At 29.2% G+C, this 21,775-nt stretch overlaps 2 protein-coding genes across 2 annotated transcripts in view; both read left to right on the forward strand.

Moving 5' to 3' along the window:
* The first annotated feature begins 10,286 nt into the window (after window positions 1–10,286).
* Window positions 10,287–12,416, forward strand: LOC136087054 (uncharacterized). Its single transcript, XM_065809560.1, has one exon. The coding sequence runs from the start codon at window positions 10,287–10,289 to the stop codon at window positions 12,414–12,416; it is 2,130 nt and encodes a 709-aa protein (XP_065665632.1).
* Window positions 12,417–13,366: 950 nt separating this feature from the next.
* LOC100214067 (cytochrome P450 20A1) overlaps window positions 13,367–21,775 on the forward strand; it is a 41,483-nt gene continuing 33,074 nt past the window's right edge. The window contains exons 1-2 of the mRNA XM_065808948.1: window positions 13,367–13,497; window positions 20,031–20,086. Coding sequence (XP_065665020.1) covers window positions 13,402–13,497; window positions 20,031–20,086 — 152 coding nt within the window. The 5' untranslated portion in view covers window positions 13,367–13,401. The remainder of the gene's footprint in view (window positions 13,498–20,030; window positions 20,087–21,775) is intronic.

The raw sequence follows: 21,775 nt of genomic DNA on the forward strand, positions 1-21,775 counted from the left end.
TTTTTATTTCATGCTTTTTTTATACTTTTGTAACTATCATAAAAAAGGTTATTCTTAAATCCACTCTTATCATTTATGAGATAAAAAGTGTAAAGTCAAAACAAGAAGTCCCTAAAGTACCAGTCTCCACATAAATTTTTTCTGTAGATAATAACAAGGGTATCCCAAGGAACCAGATAAAATAAAGAGGAGTGAAAAGAAAAGTTATATTTGCTTGTAAGGTTGTCTATAATCTTTAAATATTTGCCCATGTACCCGTCGAGGAAACGGGTGGGTATACCCGCCTGTTTTATTTTATTATTTTTATTTTATTTTTGTATAAATTAATAAATATTTATTTATAAAATATTTATTATTTTATACAATAATAAAATAATAGACATTTTACATAACCTGAGGAAAACAAGTGGGTTTCTGAATCAGAAACTTAAATAACTTCTGAACGTTATGTTTAATGTTTTCAGAAGAAATTGTAAATGTAAGAAATTGTAACTGGTGAAAAAAAAATTGTAACTGTTGAAAAAAAGAAATTTTAACTGTTGAAGTTATTAATAACAAGATCTTAAAGATCTTGTTATTAATAACTTCAACAGTCAAAGTAAAAATATTGTGAAAAATGTTAATTTCAACTAAAATAATTGAAATTTGATAAAATTAATTTTGACAACAAATTATTCGCAAAAAATTGTTGATAAATGAATGATAAGATATATAAAGATCAACAGTGAAAAAAATGCTGAACACTTTGCATCAACAGTAAGAGAGCTAAATTAAAATATTCTTTATAATATAGATAGTCCAGTAAAACAAACTATTAAAAACAACTGAAAGAAGCTGTATTCAATTCTTTTTACAATCTTATATTGTGGAACAAATTGCTATTACTTGGTATTACTTGAAAAATATAATAACAAAGGAATAATCAAGCAACATTATAAGTATAAAATTGAGAGAGGAGACATATTTAAAAAAAAACTTTTGATACAGCTCACAGTGGGCTAATTTTCAAAAAAGCTGGCCAAAAGTCAAACAAAAAAAAATCACTATTGTGATTTTATTATTTTGAAACTACATAAACAAAGCCCTGTTGCATTTAATTGTATAAGAAAAAATTGTATAAATTTTAAAGTTACCTAAATCTACGCAGTTAAACATCTGTTATTAAAAACACTTAATAGGCATTTTAAAAACAAAAAAAAAATGTGGTCAAATAAGTATCGTTTACAAAAAAGTTATTTATCGTTACTAAAAAACTAACTATGGACGATACTATTCAAGGTATTTATATAATATTTTAGTAAAAAGTTTTATATTATTTCTCTAAATTTTATGCGAAAAGTGCGAACAAAAAAGTACAGAATAAAGTTTATTTATTTTCTTTAACCTATTTTTCAAGCATTGAAAAAGTAGTGAACCCGCGAGATTCCGCTTAGTTATAATTTGGATGTTGTTCATAAAAGTGTATTCTAAAGATTGATTAAAAGAAAAGGCACCTATTTTTGCCTATTACTTCATTAACTTATATTGTGTAGTGCTAGTCGTGTTTTTTAGTAAACAAAATGGCGGTGTTTTGTTTTCTTGACACAAAATCAGTCAAATTGTATATAGATATAGTTATTATGTTTCTTGAGAAACTGATTTTGTTAAGTGCAATAAAACTACAAAAAAATTAGTAGCACACATGAATGAGATTTTGACAAAGTTAGAGTGGAGGGGGGGGGGGGAACAAACCCCCTCGGTTACGACGTCTTTTTTACCTCAGCTACGACAATTTTTGTATAGTTTTATTGAATTTTACAAAATCAGTTTCTCAAAAAACATAATAACTATATCTATATACAATCATATGATTAACAGTATATTTTACCTTTCTCTTATATATCGAATTTATATAATATAATATATTATCGATTACTTTTTACTTTATTTTTAATTAGTTTAGTAAAGTTATAATTTTTTTATGATTTTTTCAATTATTACATTTTCAAATAATATCTAAGGTTCACAAAAAGATCATTTGCAAATTCCTCGAATTGATATTTTTGAAATTTTAAAAAACGAGTTATCTTCAGATCTAGATGACCAGCTTAATATTTTGCAATCACAGTTGTGTCTAAGAAGAAAAATTTGTTTCCAATTTTCAACAGATGATAAAAAGAAACTAAAAAATGTATTGACAAAATTAAAAATAAAACGGAAAAGTAGTAACCGAACAAAAAAAATATTTTTGAAGACACATGACACTTGGTTAAAAGCCTCAACAAGTTATTTAATGCTTATCTCTATTAAAGTTTTAAACTTTTTTATATTTACTAAACATTTAAATAATTTCAGATTGTTCAAGCACGAAATAAAGAGAGAAAAAGCCATAGTGCAATGGGTCGACCACCTTTGAATTTTGATGAAGCTAGTGAACGAACGAAACGGCGAAAAACAGAGGAAATGCGTTCGACATTTAGTTCATCCGAGTAAGCATTTGCTTCTCAGATGAGTCTTCGGGCTTCAGGAGCATGCAATGCCGGAGTTACAGTTAAAGATTTACTTTCTACAATTCAACACCGAGTCGCAAACTATATAGAGAGCCTTAAATTGTCCCAAATTTCACAAACATATAAACTATGTGGTGAAACAGCTCTTTCTATACTAATGGAAGCAAAGCTTTCTAAACATCAATATTGCATTATAAGAAGTGCTGCAATTGCGAATAGCTCTTCTTTTTTACCATCTTACGAAAAACTTAAAGAAGCCAAGAAAATGTGTTACCCTGAAGATATAACGGTAACTGAAATAAGCGCCGAAGTAAAACTGCAATCTTTATTAAATCACACTTGTTTAAGAATTATAAAAACTCAACAAAATGTAATTGACTCCTTGAATGTAAATATTTTATCAAATTTTATTTTAATTCTTAAGTGGGGGTTTGATGGCAGTTCCGGTCATAGCGAATATAAACAGAGATTTGCCGATGGAAGAAACTCAGATGCAAATGTTTTTCTGACTTCACTTGTACCATTACAACTTTTGTGTACAAATTCAGTTTTAGGTCAAGATATTATTCTATGGAAAAATAGGACACCCTCATCTACTCGATTTTGCCGACCTATCAGACTTCAATTTCTTCACGAAAATGTCCATACAAGCATTATTGAAGATAAAATTAAATCACTGGTTCCTCTCATCATTGTTCAACATGAAATAGAAATTAAAATACATTATAAATTGGTTATGACAATGATTGACGGAAAAGTTTGCAATGCAATAACATTGACGAAATCAACAATGCGGTGTTATTTGTGTTCTGCTACTTCGAGTCAATTCAATAATATCAATTTCGTTAAAGAAATAAAAGTTGACGAATCAAAATTGGAATACGATTTATCAACGTTGCACGCATGGATTCGCTTTTTTGAATGTTTTTTGCATCTTGGGTATAAACTTGGAATAAAAAAATGGCAAGCACGTTCTGACATTGAAAAAAGTATAATGTTACAACAAAAATTGTTAATCCAAAATGCTTTTAGGCTGCAGCTAGGGTTAATAGTTGATCGACCGAAACCAGGATGCGGTAATACAAATGACGGAAATACAGCTCGAAGATTTTTTAAAAACTCACAAGTGTCTGCTGATATTCTAGGAGTGGATTTAGAACTAATAAATCGGTTTCATGTAATTTTACAGGTATTATCTAGTGGCTTTCCAATAGACGCAGACAAACTCGATAACTATTCTACCGAAACTGCACTACTTTTTGTTGAAAAGTATCCTTGGTACAACATGCCTACAACAGTACACAAAGTACTTATTCATGGAGCCTTAATAACAAAAACAGCAATACTACCCATAGGTCAACTATCTGAGGATGCACAGGAATCGAGAAACAAAGACTTAAAAAAATATCGCGAAGATTTCTCCAGGAAAAATTCCAGAAAAAATACAATGCATGACATTTTTTGCAGACTTCTGGTTTCGTCAGATCCTGCAATATCTTCACTTTTAAAATCTCATGCAAAAGTTAGCAGATCTTTGTCTTATCAAGCTTTACAAATGCTATTACCTCCGGAGATTAACGAAAACTCTGAAACTCATTCGTCTGTGATTGAGTTTATCAACAATATTTCAACAATAAATGATTCAGATGACAGTGGTGGTTTATTTTAAAGTAATATAAATGAAACAATTATGATAAATGATGCAAATAAAAGTTTTCCTTGTTTTCCTTGAACAAATAAATAAGTAGAATAAATAATGAATTTTTCAATTTATTTTTTTTAACATTGCGGCATAATAATACAGTCATAATACATTATATATCGGTATTATATATAATGTTTATATATGTAATGTAAATAATACATTAGTCTATTGAACTTAAATGTCGAATTAGAACTAATTGGTTAAACACGAAAGCCCAAAGGCATTTCTAATGATTAATGTTTTTAAAACACCGCCATTTTGGATCTACCATTATTGAATTTTGGTACACTTATGTCAAATTCAAAGTTGGGGATTCAAAAAAATGCTTTACAGAAATTTTCCATTAATTATAATCATTTTTTGACTTTTGGCCAGGTTTTTTGAAATTCCGCCCACTGTGCAGCTAATAAAAATGCCCGTTAATCATCACATCGAACGCAGAATTATTTATTTAACTTGTTTGAACATGCTCTGCAAGAAAATATTGAAAAAGGTGCAACAATACTGTTGAATTTTCGGTCACAGTCGATGAAACAGCAGATATTTTAGGAACTGAACAGCTATTACTGAGAGTGCGGTTTACTACGTCTGAAGAATACGTTTAATACGTCTGAAGGAAAGGCTATAATTCGTGGGGAATTTTTATTTTTTATAGACTTTTACCGCTAAAAAGTATGAACATTGCTATGATATCTGACTATATCATTCAAAATTACAAAGCATTTGGGCTTCTCCTTAATAATTTGCTCGGTCAAGGTTACGATGGGTGCTCCACACTGGCTGGAAAAGAAAATGGTAAAAATTCGAAGGATTTACCTTAAAGCCGTTTTTGTTCACTACGCCTCACGTAAACCTAATCCCGTAGGTGTTGATCTAAAAGATGTTGCAGTGGTAAAAAATACTATTGGCACTATTTAAAGCAATTACTGCATTTTTTCAACATAACGGACCAGCAAGTATAAAAGTGTTTGAGTTTTTTGTAGTAAATTTAAAGATATTTATTTTGATCTGGAAGAATTTTTATTGCATACTAATGGAATTACACGACAAATGCACATCAGCTTTAATGTTTATTAAAAATCCAGCACATATTATTTCGTATTACTCAGCCATACTTAAACAAGTTAGTCAGGCTCTTCAAGCTGATTAAGTTGATCTTCCAGAGTTCCAAATGCAAGTTCAAAAACTACTCAGTATAGTAAAACTTCAAAGAAGTAAGTCCAGTAACTATTTCAGGAATGTTTTTGTGAAAAAAGTACAACTCGCGCAGAAGATAGTATTGAACTGATAATATTGTTATTCAGACAAACGATTTATATTCCTTAATTAGTTTATCTAATTGGCTCGTCGGAGAGCCAAATTTGTGAACCCCACAGTGTACAATTTAATTTAGTATTTCTGCATACGCTTAGATTATGCACTGAACTTAACATTTTAAAGACGATATTTCAACAACTAATAACTTATACAGCATAGATAATTTTGAAACCGAGGCCCTAAATTGGTTTGATTTTGGAATGCTTGAGAAAATAACAGTAACCAAGATTTTATCGACTTATTACCTTTTACAAAACTTTATTCAAGTATCAGGTATGCCTTACAAGTGTTAACTTTACCAGCAACAAAATGCACGGTAAAGCGATTGTTTAGAATATTATGTTAAGTTGAATAATGAGTTCAATTATGTCAAATGACCGTCTGTCAGGGTTGTGCATGTTAAGCATACACAAAGACAAAATAAACTGCAATAAAAAAGACTTTATAGATAAAATTGTTTATATGTTTGGTATTGATACCAGACGACTTTAATTCTTGTTAAAAAATGAATTTGATTTTAAATAGATGTAGTAAGTTTTTTAGTGAGTACTACGTTTACTATAAACATTCATTGTGCCATTAAAAAGTTTTTTTAATGGCACAAAGAATGTATATAGCAAACGCATTACGCACAAAAAACATAGAACATATTTAATATCAAGTTTATTTTTTAAACAAGAATTGGAGTCGTCTGTCATCAAGAAAAGACAATATAACGTTACAGCGTACTAGTACGCCGTTATTTACTACAGCGTCCTGTCCGTCCGTAACAAATTTATACTGTTTTCTTTTTTCTTCATATATACATATATACATACATATATATATATATATATATATATATATATATATATATATATATATATATATATATAGGTATTGTGGTTCATCCTCCTCCGGCTAATTGCCATATAGAGGCCACATTACCAAGGACCGCAAAGACAAGTTCGGATTCAAAAGGAGCGTCATAACCCGCTCTACGGACCAAGAGTAAAGTGATTTTAGGAAGAACGAAGATATGTTAAAGTGAAAGATGGAAGTAGTCGATATAGAAAGATAGCATAAAGACAGCGGGACAGGATTGCACGCGATATAAGAAGGTGCAATAAAAATTTGTTCGGGAATTAATTTTTAATTAATACGGAACAACAATATATATATATATATATATATATATATATATATATATATATATATATATATATATATATATATATATATATATATATATATATATATATATATATATATATATATATATATATACAGTATTGGACAAAACACTTGCAACCAATATAGAACAATTCTAAAAAGTGTTCCTAATTTTACATGTCTTAAAAACGAAACGAACTATACTACCACAGCAAACAGTTCAGGAGTCTGGAGTCATAGCATACCATGACATGAGCAATTAGCTGACAGGTGACAGCACACAGGCAGAATTTCGTTGACAAGTGTCATTTTGCAGCGGACAAAACAAGTGCAACTTTTTTGGTTTGTTTCATTTTCTTAAGTCTGGTCCTTGTCAACGTCACGGAAGTTTTTTAATAATTAAAGGAAGTATCCAGAAGTTTCCAGAAGTTTCCAGAAGCATGCAGAAGCTTCCAGAAGTTTCCAGAAGAAGCATCTGGAAGCATCCAGTAGCATCCAGAAGTATCCAGAAACATTCAGAAGCATCCAGACGCATTCAGAAGCTTCCAGAAGCATCGAAAAGAAGCATCTAGAATCTTCCAGAACAGGTTCACACAGGTTTATTTTACTATATAAGAGACATGTAAATCGACATGTAATTCAGTCAGTATATGAAAGTCAATCAGTCAGTATTATCACAACAGTTTATCGAAGTGAGTTTTATCAAAGTGTTTTATCGAAGAACATCAATAGAAGAAGTGAAACACAACAAGTGTTTCATTACATCAATACAGTCCACATCCAACCAAGACATTGTGTTCCATAGAGCATTATTGTATCATCACAAGGTAAATATAACACGATAAGCCTTGAGAAGCGTGATTATTTATTTTTATTATTTTTATGACTTCAAATGCAAAAATGGCTCCCGACAGTCTTGGATTGGAACTAAGAAAGAAAATTATTGGCGATTACGTAAGTGGAATGTCACAAAAAAGTATTTGTGATAAATATCGCGTGAAAAAATGGACCGTATCAAGACTATGTTCCAAATATCGTTCTACGGGGAAGTTGGCAGCAGATAACAAAGGTGGAAGAGCGCGTTCCACCACTTCTAGAGACGATTCTATGATTGTCAGATCCGTCAAGAAGGATCCCTGAAGGTGTTCGTAATAAGGATCAACTGTTTGAACAAATCCAAAAGGCCTGGGCAGCGATTCCACAAAGTTTCATTGATCACCTGATCGAATCTATGCCTCAAAGATGCAAGGCTGTGATCGACAACAAAGGATTCGCCACAAAATATTGATAGCGAAATACAGCTTGGTCAACATTTTGTCGAGTTGCACTTGTTTTGACCAGAAAGAAATCAACTTTTTTTAATACTTTTGATTAATTTAATAATTTTCGCGTACAAATAATGAACTTTGTGATGAATAAAACTTGAAGAACTTTGTCTCTAAACAGTTACATAGTTATTTCTCTAAATTGAAAAAATGCAGCACTTTTATATAAAGAAACTAAATTAGCATTATTTGGTTGCACTCGTTTTGTCCGATACTGTATATATATATATATATATATATATATATATATATATATATATATATATATATATATATATATATATATATATATATACTATAGTATATTAATATACAATTAATATACAACAAACCGACTAGGAGTTATATATAACTCCTAGTCGGCGCTTATGGGGACATGTTTTTTTTGTTCCCGCTTTGTTTGTTTTTTTTCCTTTTTATATACTATTTTTATCATAAATATAATTATTTTTTAATTTTTATCATATTTTTATTTTTACTTATGCATGTTTAAATTTATTTTTTTATTATAAAAATTTGTTTTTTTAATTACTGTAATTAATATTACTGTAATTAATCAAAAACGATTAATTACAGTAATATAACCATATTTAAACCTTGCCATAACCCTAACCCTAAGCTTGACCTTGATGTTGACCCAAACAAAACCCTCAGTTGATATAGCAGCACTCCGCTGCGAGTCAAGCTGATTGATAGTCAATGATGTACTTTTCGTTCTCTATAAAAGTCGCTTACGGGGGCATTTTTTTACAAAAAAAACGATGCTTACGGGACAAAAAATTACCGGGTACACTAAAATGTCCCCGATAATGCTGATGTCCCCGTAAGTGTTCGTTTTTTTGTAAAATCGTAAGTGATACTCTAGGTATATATATATATATATATATATATATATATATATATATATATATATATATATATATTTGTTTTTTTTTTTGTGTGTCTTTTTTTTAAATCTGCGGTTTTTTTGTATGTCACTGGGAGGGCTGTATCTTTTTCTGACGTAAGTGCGCCATAAATAGCGTTCAAAATTTTGTTGACACATATTGACCCTCGTCTAAATTGATACCGTTTTGTTGAGGGGCACATTGGTGGTACTGTATTTCGATTGCCTCACGAATTTTCCTATCAAACTTTTTAGCATCAACTTTTAAAGTTCTGCAACTGTCCCAGTTAATTTGTTGTGAACAATGTCTCATGTGTGTAGCTAATGCAGATCGTTCTGTTTTATTTCCTATTGTACTGTTTCTGTGTTGCTGCATGCGTGTTTTTATTTGCATTTTTGTTTCACCTATATACTTTTTGTTACAATGACATTTAATAAGGTAGACTCCTGGGTGGCTGTTCATTTGTAGTTTAGATTTATTTCTTGATGTTAATATTGCTTCTAGGTTCAGGTTTGATTTAAAGACCGTTTTATATCCTGCCTTCCTAAACACCTTACGTAATTTGGGAGACAATATTGGTACCCAAGGTAATGAAATTGTTGGATACGTACTGGTGATGTTTTCATTGTTTTTAGTAGTCACTAGTGATTTTTTGATCTTTCGTTTTATTTCATTTATGATTTTCACAACAAATTAACTGGGACAGTTGCAGAACTGTAAAAGTTGATGCTGAAAAGTTTGATAGGAAAATTCGTGAGGCACTCGAAATACAGTACCACCAATGTGCCCCTCAACAAAACGGTATCAATTTAGACGAGGGTCAATATGTGTCAACAAAATTTTGGACGCCATTTATGGCGCACTTACGTCAGAAAAAGATGAAGCCATCCCATTGACATAAAATAAAACTGCCGTTTTAAAAATAAGATACAAATAAACAAAAAAAAACAACAAAAAAAACAAAAAAAAAAACTTTAAAGCTGAAGACGCTGGTCACAACAATCCAGCGAAAATTTCTTTAATAAAAATAAAAAAAAAATTTAGTATCGAGAGAAACTCGTATTAATTGATGTTTATAAAATAATAATTTACATACTCTCATACGTGATGTCTACATTCAAAAATTATTTTACAGCAAAATACGGTGCTGAAATATATAACAAAACAACAACATTACAAAAAATAAAGAAAAATATGGCAAAGTCAAAAAATCAATACATCTTTCTACAAAAATGCGTCAAACACAAACTCATCCCAAAGTCATTACAAATTAATTGTTCTATTAATAACAATAAAAGTAAAGTAAATTATTCAACGTTGCAGGTTTGAACTTCTTATTTCTCTGAAAAATGATTTACGAACGCGGTTTTTTAAACAAACTAATACAGTTAAATTCATTGAAAAGGAACTCATGAAAATCCTTGAAACGAAGGATTATGAAGCAGTAAAAAGAATCACTGAAAAAGCACGAGAAAATACGTTCATGAAATCAAGAGACAGATTAATCAAAAATTTCAAACTTCTTCAAGATCAACGCGTTAAGCGAACATCCTATTCGACAATCTATACTAAAGAAGCTGTTTTAAATTTATACAACACAGAAATTTCAGAACAGCAAAAAAATCTCCTTAACCTTGGACCAAAATTTGTACCTACAATAAAATCTCTTCCGTATCTTGACATCATCTCAATAACTGAGTCATCAGCACTAAAACTTGAATACAACAAAAAAGATGAAGCCGCGCAAACGCTGAGGAGAGAAGTTTTAAGAGAATTAAAACTAAACAAAAATAATAAAAATGACAACCTGACTCGTGAACAAAGGAAAGCACTTACACAATTAAAAAAAGATAACAATATTGATATATACCTATTTGATAAAGGAATGGGCTTTGTAACGATCCCTCATGATAAAGCAATAAAAAAGATTCAAGAACAAATTGGGCCAACTAAAATTATCAATGAGGATCCGACACAAAGTTACGCAATGAAAATCAAAGTCCAACTATCAAAATTAAATAAAAAAGGTCGGTTCACAAAAGATGAATATCAGCAAATTTATCCCAGTGACCCAATACCACCTCGTATGTATGGTGTAGTTAAGGCACATAAGCCTGAACAATCTTACCCAATGAGAATTGTAGTATCCACAATAGGCACACCAAACTACGGAATCTCAAATTACATAGTAAAACTAATACAACCAATATTAAATGAAAACCCAACTCGATTAAAAAATTCACAACAATTCGTAGAAAAAGCAAAATCGTGGGACATATCCAGTGACGAAGTTCAGGTATTATTGGACGTTATAAACTTATACCCATCAATTTCTCTTAAAGAAGCTGCTGAAGTACTCATAAGGTTATTGGAGGTGAGCGATAATTTTAAAAAAGCGACAAAATTAAATATAAAAGAAAAAAAAACTCTGATAGAACTATGTTTATACCGACCATACTTTTTATGGAACAACGAAATACACGAACTTGAAAATTCAGGTCCGATAGGTCTTTCATTTATGGTAGTTTTACCTAAATCTTTTCTTCAACATCTTGAAAAAAGAGCACTTAATACAGCGCTGAAAAACAACCCACTTATTGATTTAAAGTCATTTTATAGATACGTAGATGACAGTCATGCTAGAGTTCCTAACGTTGCCCATGCTGAGCAATTTAAGACAATACTTAATCAACAGCATCCAAAAATACAATATACTATCGAATTTGAAAATGACAAAAAAACACTAAATTTTCTAGACATATCCATAATAAATAACAAAAGTGGTAAATATGAATTTAAAATACACAGAAAAAATGCAGTTACTAACATTCAAGTTAAGGCAACATCAAACCATGACCCACAAATTTTAAATGGAATATTCAAGGGCTTCGTACATAGAGCATTTAATGTATGCAGTCAAAAACATATAGAAAATGAACTGAAATTCCTTATTCAAGTATTTGTCGAAAATGGGTACAAACAATCTAATCTCATAAAAATCATAAAAGAAATAAAACGAAAGAACAAAAAATCACTAGTGACTACTAAAAACAATGAAAACATCACCAGTACGTATCCAACAATTTCATTACCTTGGGTACCAATATTGTCTCCCAAATTACGTAAGGTGTTTAGGAAGGCAGGATATAAAACGGTCTTTAAATCAAACCTGAACCTAGAAGCAATATTAACATCAAGAAATAAATCTAAACTACAAATGAACAGCCACCCAGGAGTCTACCTTATTAAATGTCATTGTAACAAAAAGTATATAGGTGAAACAAAAATGCAAATAAAAACACGCATGCAGCAACACAGAAACAGTACAATAGGAAATAAAACAGAACGATCTGCATTAGCTACACACATGAGACATTGTTCACAACAAATTAACTGGGACAGTTGCAGAACTTTAAAAGTTGATGCTAAAAAGTTTGATAGGAAAATTCGTGAGGCAATCGAAATACAGTACCACCAATGTGCCCCTCAACAAAACGGTATCAATTTAGACGAGGGTCAATATGTGTCAACAAAATTTTGAACGCTATTTATGGCGCACTTACGTCAGAAAAAGATAAAGCCATCCCATTGACATAAAATAAAACTGCCGTTTTAAAAATAAGATACAAAAAAACACAAAAAAAAAACAAAAAACAAACAAACAAAAAAAAAAACCTTTAAAGCTGAAGACGCTGGTCACAACAATCCAGCGAAAATTTTTTTAATAAAAATAAAAATAAATTTAGTATCGAGAGAAACTCGTATTAATTGATGTTTATAAAATAATAATTTACATACTCTCATACATGATGTCTACATTTAAGAATATATATATATATATATATATATATATATATATATATATATATATATATATATATATATATATACCCGTAAGTGATACTCTAGGTATATATATACCCGTAAGTATATATACTCTATATTGTAATTTAATATTATGAAGTTATTAAATAAAATCTTAAAAAAAAATACTAATATATTGGTTTGTTAAATATATTGATTTGTTACGCATGTTCAGGAAGCTATTAAGAGAGAGAAAGAGAGAGAGGGGGGGGGGGGTAGAGAGACCTAATGACGTACCAGCGTGCAAAAATACAACAACAATAACAATAAATTACAAGAAAAAATGTGACAAGATTTACGAGAAAATAAAAGCGTAACAAAAAATTCAGTATTTTAAAATATATAGACTATATGGATAATGTTGATGATTTAGATTTGCATTGTAATGATGTTTTACTCTCTCATAACTTTGCTAAAGGGGTAACTACCGTGAGTAAACAAGCAAACAAAACAAACAAACAAAAACAAAGCATAAACTAAAATAAGAAATGGCTATAATTAATTAAATAAATTTACCTTCAGAACTTCTATAATCAATAAAAAAAAAACGATCAAAAACTGCTTTTTATTATTTTTTAAAAGTAGGTATTAGTACTTGATATTAAAATTTATTATATATCATTTGTAGATAAAGTTGCTTCAGTTTATTAAATAATTTAATAATGAGAGATTTAATATCAAATGTTGGAACTGATTATTTGGTTTTTGCTGTTTCTGGAATATTAGTATTGGTAGTAACATTAATCTACATATTGTGGGTGAGTGATTATAATGTTATTATACTAAACCACTGTTTTGTCTACTTTCTTCAATCAAGTACTCTAAAACTCCTTGTTGATCTAAAATTATTAGATATTGTTTTCTTTAAAAAAAATTCTAAAAAGTTGGTAAAACAAGTTGTACTACTTGTGCAACTCACTCTTGTAGAAACTTATCAATGAATATCTGCTTTTATCTTTCCTGTAGCAAAATAAACTGCCTTACTTTTCCCCTAAATTAATTTATCTACAGTTTTACAAAACAGGTAATAGTACATAGTGACCAACTAGAGCTTAATTTTAACCAGGATTTAGCCTAATAAAGTAAAACTGTTATCAGGTTAGTGTAAACAGCTTTATTTAGTTGTAATGAAATATTAAGAAAGTAGCATTCAAAAATTTACAATAAAAATTACCATAACTATTATTACCATTATGGTCACGAACATGATCACCATTATCAATCATCATTAACAATCATCTTCATCAATCATCATCATCATCATCATCATCATCATCATCATCATCATCATCATCATCATCATCATCATCATCATCATCATCATCATCATCATCATCATCATCATCATCATCATCATCATCATCATCATCATCATCATCATCATCATCATCATCATCATCATCATCATCATCATCATCATCATCATCATCATCATCATCATCATCATCATCATCATCATCATCATCATCATCATCATCATCATCATCATCATCATCATCATCATCATCATCATCATCATCATCATCATCATCATCATCATCATCATCATCATCATCATCATCATCATCATCATCATCATCATGTGCTAAGGTTATCTCTCTTTATGAAGCTTGCCACTGTTTTACTCCTGATTCCAGTCTCTACGCTTTGTAAATCTTTTATTTCTTCTTGTATGGAATATTGTTCTTATATTCGGGCTAGTTCTTCTAATAAGACCCTCTCTCTTTTAGAAAAGGCCCAAAATCATATTGTAAATGTTAATGGAGCTGCTTTAGCTGCTAAGATTAAGTTTCTGTCCTATTGTTGTAAGATTGCATAACTTTCTCTTTTTTACACATGCTACCATGGTTGCTGATCAAGTTAACTGTCATTATTTGTTCTATCAGCCAAAATTCAATCTTGCATGATTAGTCATCAAGCAAAGTTGCATATTTTACTGTAGCAGTTCTTTAATAGTCCCAGAAAAAAAAATCTTTGAATTTAAAATTGTGCACTATGTCAATCCTCCTTATTTGGTCCTAGTAGACCAACATAAAAATATTTGGCCTCAAAGTCATTTTTAAGCTGAAGGTGTTTTAGAAAAAAGTTTCATATACATTCTAATGAGTTTGCAGAGTTTTTTTTTGCATTTTTTATAATTAAAACTCTGCAAATATATTTAGAAATACAAGAAATAAATTTTTAATAAGTTATCAGTTATTAGAATGTTGAAAAACAGTAGCAGTATATGTTGAATACTGCTACTTAATTCTAGTTTAAAAAATATAAATTCAATTACTTAATCGACCAGTGGGGAAGTTTGTTGCAGTATTTACTGGATTTACCGGAGTCATGCAATTGCGATCAAAACATTGTCATCCAAAATTGGATGTCCTCTGGGGAGTACAGAGAAGCTTATATGCAGTGGTGGTATCCTCTTTAATTTATTGAAGAGATGTTTGAAAGGGGAAATGGTCAAGATGTCCTACAAAAATGACAAAGCGTTGGTTGAAATAGTTGCTGAAGGTGAGGAAAGGATGAAAAACCTGCTGTGGAAGATTGTAGAAAAACAGAAATACGATGAGAGACTGAGAGCAATTGTTAAGCAAAAAAAAAGAAAGCCATATACAGGAAAAAGCAGCAGAAGAAGAAGTTTTGAGAGATTTTGAGCAGGAATTCTCCATTGGGTGCAGTGGTACATATTATGATTCAGACTTTGAGCCTCCTACTGCAAAGAAAAAAAGTTGTATGGTTCAACCAAGATTTGTCTTCAACTCAGTCTGAATGATGTTTCAGATAAGTGAATTCCATTTATGACAAGGTAAATAAGTTTATTTATAAAAAAGTGAAGTATATTACAAGTATATATAAAACTTCAAGTTAAAACAACTTAAATGTTACATAATTTATAAAATGACAATGCTCTGTTTTTTTAGGTATGAAGTTAGCGTAAGAGCTGAAACAGCAATGTTGTCTTCCCTATTCCAAGCTTGGGGAGTAGATATTGACATGTTGAATATTTTTAAGTCGTAGATGGTAAGAAAAAAACATGAAATTATAAAGAATGAACCACTTATAGTAAGATAGCAGAACCTGGATAAGAAAAGGGATTTAAAACTTGTTCTTCACTTTGACACAAAGTTAGTCAGACAGTACAAAAAGGAGGTCAAAATATCGTAAATAGTAGAAAGGTTGGCAATTAGTGTTTCCTCTCCAGAGTCTGGCTCACTTGGCTTTCTTCTGAGAATACTTTAAGTAACCTCCTCCAAAGAGAAAGATCAAACACGGGCTATCCAAAGTCTTGTGGAATATTATGACTTAATAGACCATATCATAGCTTATCCAATTCTTTGGCTAATGTGCAGGTATGATGCTTTGCTATATAAATTTCAGGCATTTTTTTCTTTTCAATTTTTTGAGAGTAATGACAGAAAATGATAATAATAAATCTAGGCACCATATAATGGAATGACATGTTCATCATGTTATAAAGGAATTACAAGGAGAAGTCGATCCTTATACAAAAAACATTAAGATCTTTTGCCTAAGATTGAAAAAGTTGTAAATACATTGGCCAACATTGAGAAATTTGATTGGAACAGATCTGAGTTTGCTCTTGGAACCCTCTTTTACAATCTTGCAAATGAAGCAATACAGCTTTGCATGGCAGCTCTTAAAACAATTTTTTTTCTTTATGTTAACTGGTAGCTTTTTACCCACTTTACTCTAAGAAGTACAGAAAGATTGGCAAAGCTCTTAATCTTAGTATTCTCAGACTTGGTTTTTTACACCACAATGTGTTTTCTTTGCTTTAGCACTTAGAGGAGAAAGAGAAGATGGATATTCTTGTGGAATTGTTAAAATATGATATTCCAGAGATGAAGAGCTTTGACAAAAAACAACCAGAACCTTTTACACAGGTTTGTTCCCTCTCAAAGCCATCAGACTTTCTTTCTCAGGAGTCTTATCTCTTTTTTTTCCATCTTTGTATAACCAAAGGGGTCGTCCATAAATTACGTCATGCTTCAGGGAGGAAAGGGGTTAGTGGTTTTGTGTCAACTCATACGGAAGTCATTACTAAAGTGTTACGATGTTGTGACAAGGAGGGGTGTGTGTGTGGAGGGGTCTAAAATGGTCAAATATTGTGTGACGTAATTTATGGATAACCCCAAAGATAACATGGAAAGAAGAGAAAAGTCAAATTTGGAGAAAAATCTCAACAATAAATCTTTCAAAACATTTATGTCTAGTGCACAGCAATTAGCAGTTGCTTATGAGAGGGGTAAAAGACACATCAAACTGATGCAGGATTTCATTGGAAGGACACATTCCGAAGACAGGCTCCAAGACATGATGATGGTGGTTTTATACAACCAGCGGAAGGTATTTAAATATGCCACTAAACAAGACTTGAAAAATATTTAGATAAAAAAAGCACTTTATGGCTATATTTTTGTTTTTGAAATATACTTTTTCCAACAAAAGTATAATAATTATTGCACCACCTAATTTTTTTTGTATTTCGTAGTATTTTACTTTAAAAAAAATTAAAAAAAAATACAATTATAATAAATAAAAAAAGTAAATATGAAATTTTTTCAAAGTTGCAGTATATATAGCAGTCAAAGTTAATGCATTGGATTATAAACTTTAAGTTTATTTTGATTATTTTACAATAATATTGAATACTAACAGAGTTTCAATCAATAAATGGAAAAAAAACTCATTAAAACTTATTTGCAAGTTTTTTCTAAAACACCTTCTTTAGCTAAACAGTGACTTTGAGCCCAGATATTTTTATGGTAGTCTACTGGGACCAAATAAGGAGGACAAAGTGCACAATATTAAATTCTAAAACTTTTTTTTTCTGGGACACCCTATTCCTTAATGTTCAAAAAAAATTCATTCATCTATTTTTCCCCCAAACATTAAAGCTTTAGAGTTCTCTACCATCTTTATGTTTTCCTGACTCAGTTTTCAATTTCTTAATGTACATTAAAACTGTTCAGTACATTAAAAAACCGAAAACTGTATGTGTCTAGTTTTCACTACATTTTAATGTAGTTTTTAGTTTTTTAATTTTGTTTCTGTTAATTCCCAACTTAATTAGTGTAGCCTTGTTAAAGTTTGTTTAAAAAAAGAATATTTATTGTTACATAGTATTACTATATAAATAATAAACATCACAAATTTATTTCGCCTTAATGAAGTTTGCTTTAATTTTTAAGACATCAAGTTTGCAATCATGAGATATGCCCCTAATTTAAAAACCCTGAAATTGCAAGATTATTTTAGAATTATATCGGAATTTGCAGTTTTTAAAATTGCAATAAACTCTTTTAAATTGCTTTAAATAAAAAAAGTGTCAACAATTCTGCATAAAGTTTTGTAGTGGTTCATATAATGTGATATTTTCATTATAGATTTATAACTAATTTTAGTTTGTTTAACCAATCAAACATATATGGTGTGATAATTATTAACATTTTTTGGAGGCCACTTAATGAAGGAAACTTTATTTCTTGCAAGCCGAATTAATGTTTTTTTGACTTTGTGACAGGGAGCATTATCCTACTGAAAATAATATTCAGGAACATCTTGATTAAATAGTTTCAATATTTATGGCTCCAAAATTTCATTGAACCTATGTAGTGCTCTGCTTTCATCCCTTGCATATAAACATTTCATCCATGTCACTGGTGGCCATAAAAATCCAGATCATTATTCTACCATTTGCATATTTAATTGTAGGGTTAATGTATTCTGGCGTAAAAGCCTTCCCCAGTCTCCATCTTATAGGCGCTTTTAGGGTGCCTAAAAATCTAAATGAAATTAAAAAGAAAATACAAATTTAATTTTTTATTTTTCAACATATAAGTTTTAAGTTTGTTAAAGGAATAACTTTGAAGTAATATATTTTTTTTATTATTTAAAGGAATAATTTTGAAGTAATATATATTTTTTTTATTATTTGCTTTCAACACTAGCTATAATGAAGATTACCTCTAATTTGATACCCTTGACTAAATAATTTTGACCCAATACTCAGATGCTTGATTTTGTTGCCTTTTTTTGAAACCCATTTCTGACAAAGTTTCTTATGATGCTTGGTTAGTAGTGGTTTTTGGTAAGCGCTCTTTAAAGTTTAATTTAACAGTAGAAACTTTAACTTGTTTGTACTCCCACTGGTCGCTAGCCAGGTCTTTAGAAGATTTTGTCTAGTTGGAAAAGGAATCCTATTGAGGAAGCAATGGGGAGAAAGTATATGGTTTTTCCTGATTTTGGTCTATTTTTATAAGAACAAGCTCCTTTAAATCTGTTTATAGCATTTTGCACTGCTATACTTGAACATTTCATAATTTACTCACAATAAAGTATAAAACTATAGGTAGAATAAATTACTACTTTTAAGCTATTACTATTAATTACTGTTAATACTGTTATGCTTTACATTTGTTAATACTGTTATGCTTTACATTTGTTAATACTGTTATGCTTTACATTTGTTAATGCTGTTTATGCCTTACATTTTAAAAAATAAACATCGTTAAAACAATATCAGAATTCTATCGTTTTATACTTATTTAGTTTATAGACAAGTTCACAATCCAACATAAATTTAATGATTTATTGATGCATAAACATTAAAATAAAATAAAATACAATTTTGAAAGAAATTCATCATACTTTTTACTTTTAAATATGTTTTTTGTATACTTTTATATATGCAAATATGTTTATATGAACAGGTGATCATAGTTTTGAACAAACTGTAATTTTAAAATCACTAAAATTGTTACAATCTAAGTAATTAGGCCAAAAAATTTTGAAAATATCATATACTTTATTATACTATATATAATATATTATACTATATATAATATATTAAAAAATCATATAATTTATTATACATATATTAAAATATCTTCAAAAATACATAAAAAATGATTTTGGAAAAAAAATTTATCTAATCAAAATTGTAAAACAAGATGAAATAGTTTGCTATTAATGCTTGAAAGATTTTTATAAGTTGAAAAAATATATTTAATATATATTTGAAGAATATTTTTAAATTAATAAAAAAATTTTAAATTAGTATACTTCTAATTTGTTTTTAGAATATATTTTTAAAGACTTATTTTTATTTAGCCTACCATTTTATAAGTAATGTTTAACAAATTCTTTAATTGTTCATTAAATCATTTCTGCAATTATTCAATTCATTATTTAATTGTTCATTAAAATATTTCAGTAATTGCTTCTTGTTCAATATTTTATTGTTATACATGTTCAATATTTTGCTTTTGTTTAGAATGATGGAAACACTAGTAGTTTGACATGTCCTGGTTTAAAGTCAAGTGATCCTGTGTAAGTATTTTCTATATTTAACAAAGTTATTGATTAAGTTGGCTAAAAAGTAATGAGCCTTTTTACAAAAAAAAAATTATTATTTATTTTTAATTCTATAACTTATTTTTAAATATATATGCAGGATCATTGTCAATGATGTAGAATTTTTTAGATTTTTAATTAAAGAAGTGATCCTTCTTGTTAAATCTTTTATTGGGCAAGCTGTTGCTTAGTGATTAGAATTAGTAATAATCTGTTTACACTTAGTCACAAAAGAGGGGGTTGAAGACTTTTTCCCATCCTAATATATATATGTATATATATATATATATATATATATATATATATATATATATATATATATATATATATATATATACATACATACATACATACATATATATATATATATATATATATATATATATATATATATATATATATATATATATATGTACATATATATATATATACATATATATATATATATATATATATATATATATATGTATATATATATATATATATACATATATATATATATATATATATATATATATATATATATATATATGTATATATATATATATGTATATATATATATATATATATATATATATATATATATATATATATATATATATATATATATATATATATAATAGGGTGGGTGGTAAACAATATTTTTTCAAGTTAAGAAACTGTAGCATGTGCAGAAAGTTATTCCTACATGTACTTATTCAGTAAAGTATAAACTTGTTATGGATTGTACAATGTATTCCATTCAGATATCACGTGGATACTCAAAAAAAGTGAAATGAAATTCAAATGAAAAAAATGAGTTTCAAAAAAATAATAATTTTTTAACAAATATGTATAGAAAAACTGCAAAAAAAATCTATAATTGCTTAAAAAAAGAAAAAACTGTAATTTTTACAATATTTTCCCTACATGATGAAAATTTTCATTGTAAATTAGATTTTAAAGTTAAAGTTCACCAGCTGCTGAGAGTCCCATGCTATAGCATACGTGAGATCCTTTTCAATCTTAAATGCCCTCTTCAAGCAATCAGAAAGAGTTGGCTTCTTATCAAGAAAAAAATAAATGGTGGTATCATCAGTGAACAATGCCACTTTAGATGTGAGAATTTTTGGGAATTCAATAATGTAAATTTAAAAAGTGTAAGGCCAAAGATAAAACCTTGAGAAGCCCCTTAAGTTACAGAAAATAAAGGAGAGTGCTGTCGATTGAGGATAACTTTTACACTGCAATTAGTAAGGAGGGATTCAATCTTAAAGATGTTACCTGATACACTGTAGTGGTGTACATTGGATTTTTAGATGTTTGAGTTTTGACACTTACAGGCATTGTGCAAACTCCAAACTTTTGTATGTTTATGCTTATATCAAAGAAGAATGTTTTGCAAAGAATTAGGGTGATTGGTGTTTTGATCCTTATAAGAATTGTGCAAACTCCAATTTTTTGTATTTTTATGCTTATATCAAAAAAGAGTGTTTTGCAAAGAATTGGGGTAATTGGAGCTTGGGAACAAAAAAACCCTAATTTTTGGGCCTACCCAGCCCTTAACGTGGGAGCAACGAGTTTATAAAATATTTTCTTTACTATTTTTATCTAAATTCATATTCATAAACAAATTTCAAGTTTCATGCAATAATCTCTTAGTGTTCAGTTTTTATGACCCTGCAA

This window comes from Hydra vulgaris, chromosome 11 (genome assembly GCF_038396675.1).
Source record: "Hydra vulgaris chromosome 11, alternate assembly HydraT2T_AEP".
Classification (NCBI taxonomy): domain Eukaryota; kingdom Metazoa; phylum Cnidaria; class Hydrozoa; order Anthoathecata; family Hydridae; genus Hydra; species Hydra vulgaris.

Coding starts and splice junctions, on each gene's coding strand:
- LOC136087054 (XM_065809560.1), top strand. CDS start 10,287: ATGAAAATCCTTGAAACGAAGGATTATGAAGCAGTAAAAAGAATCACT.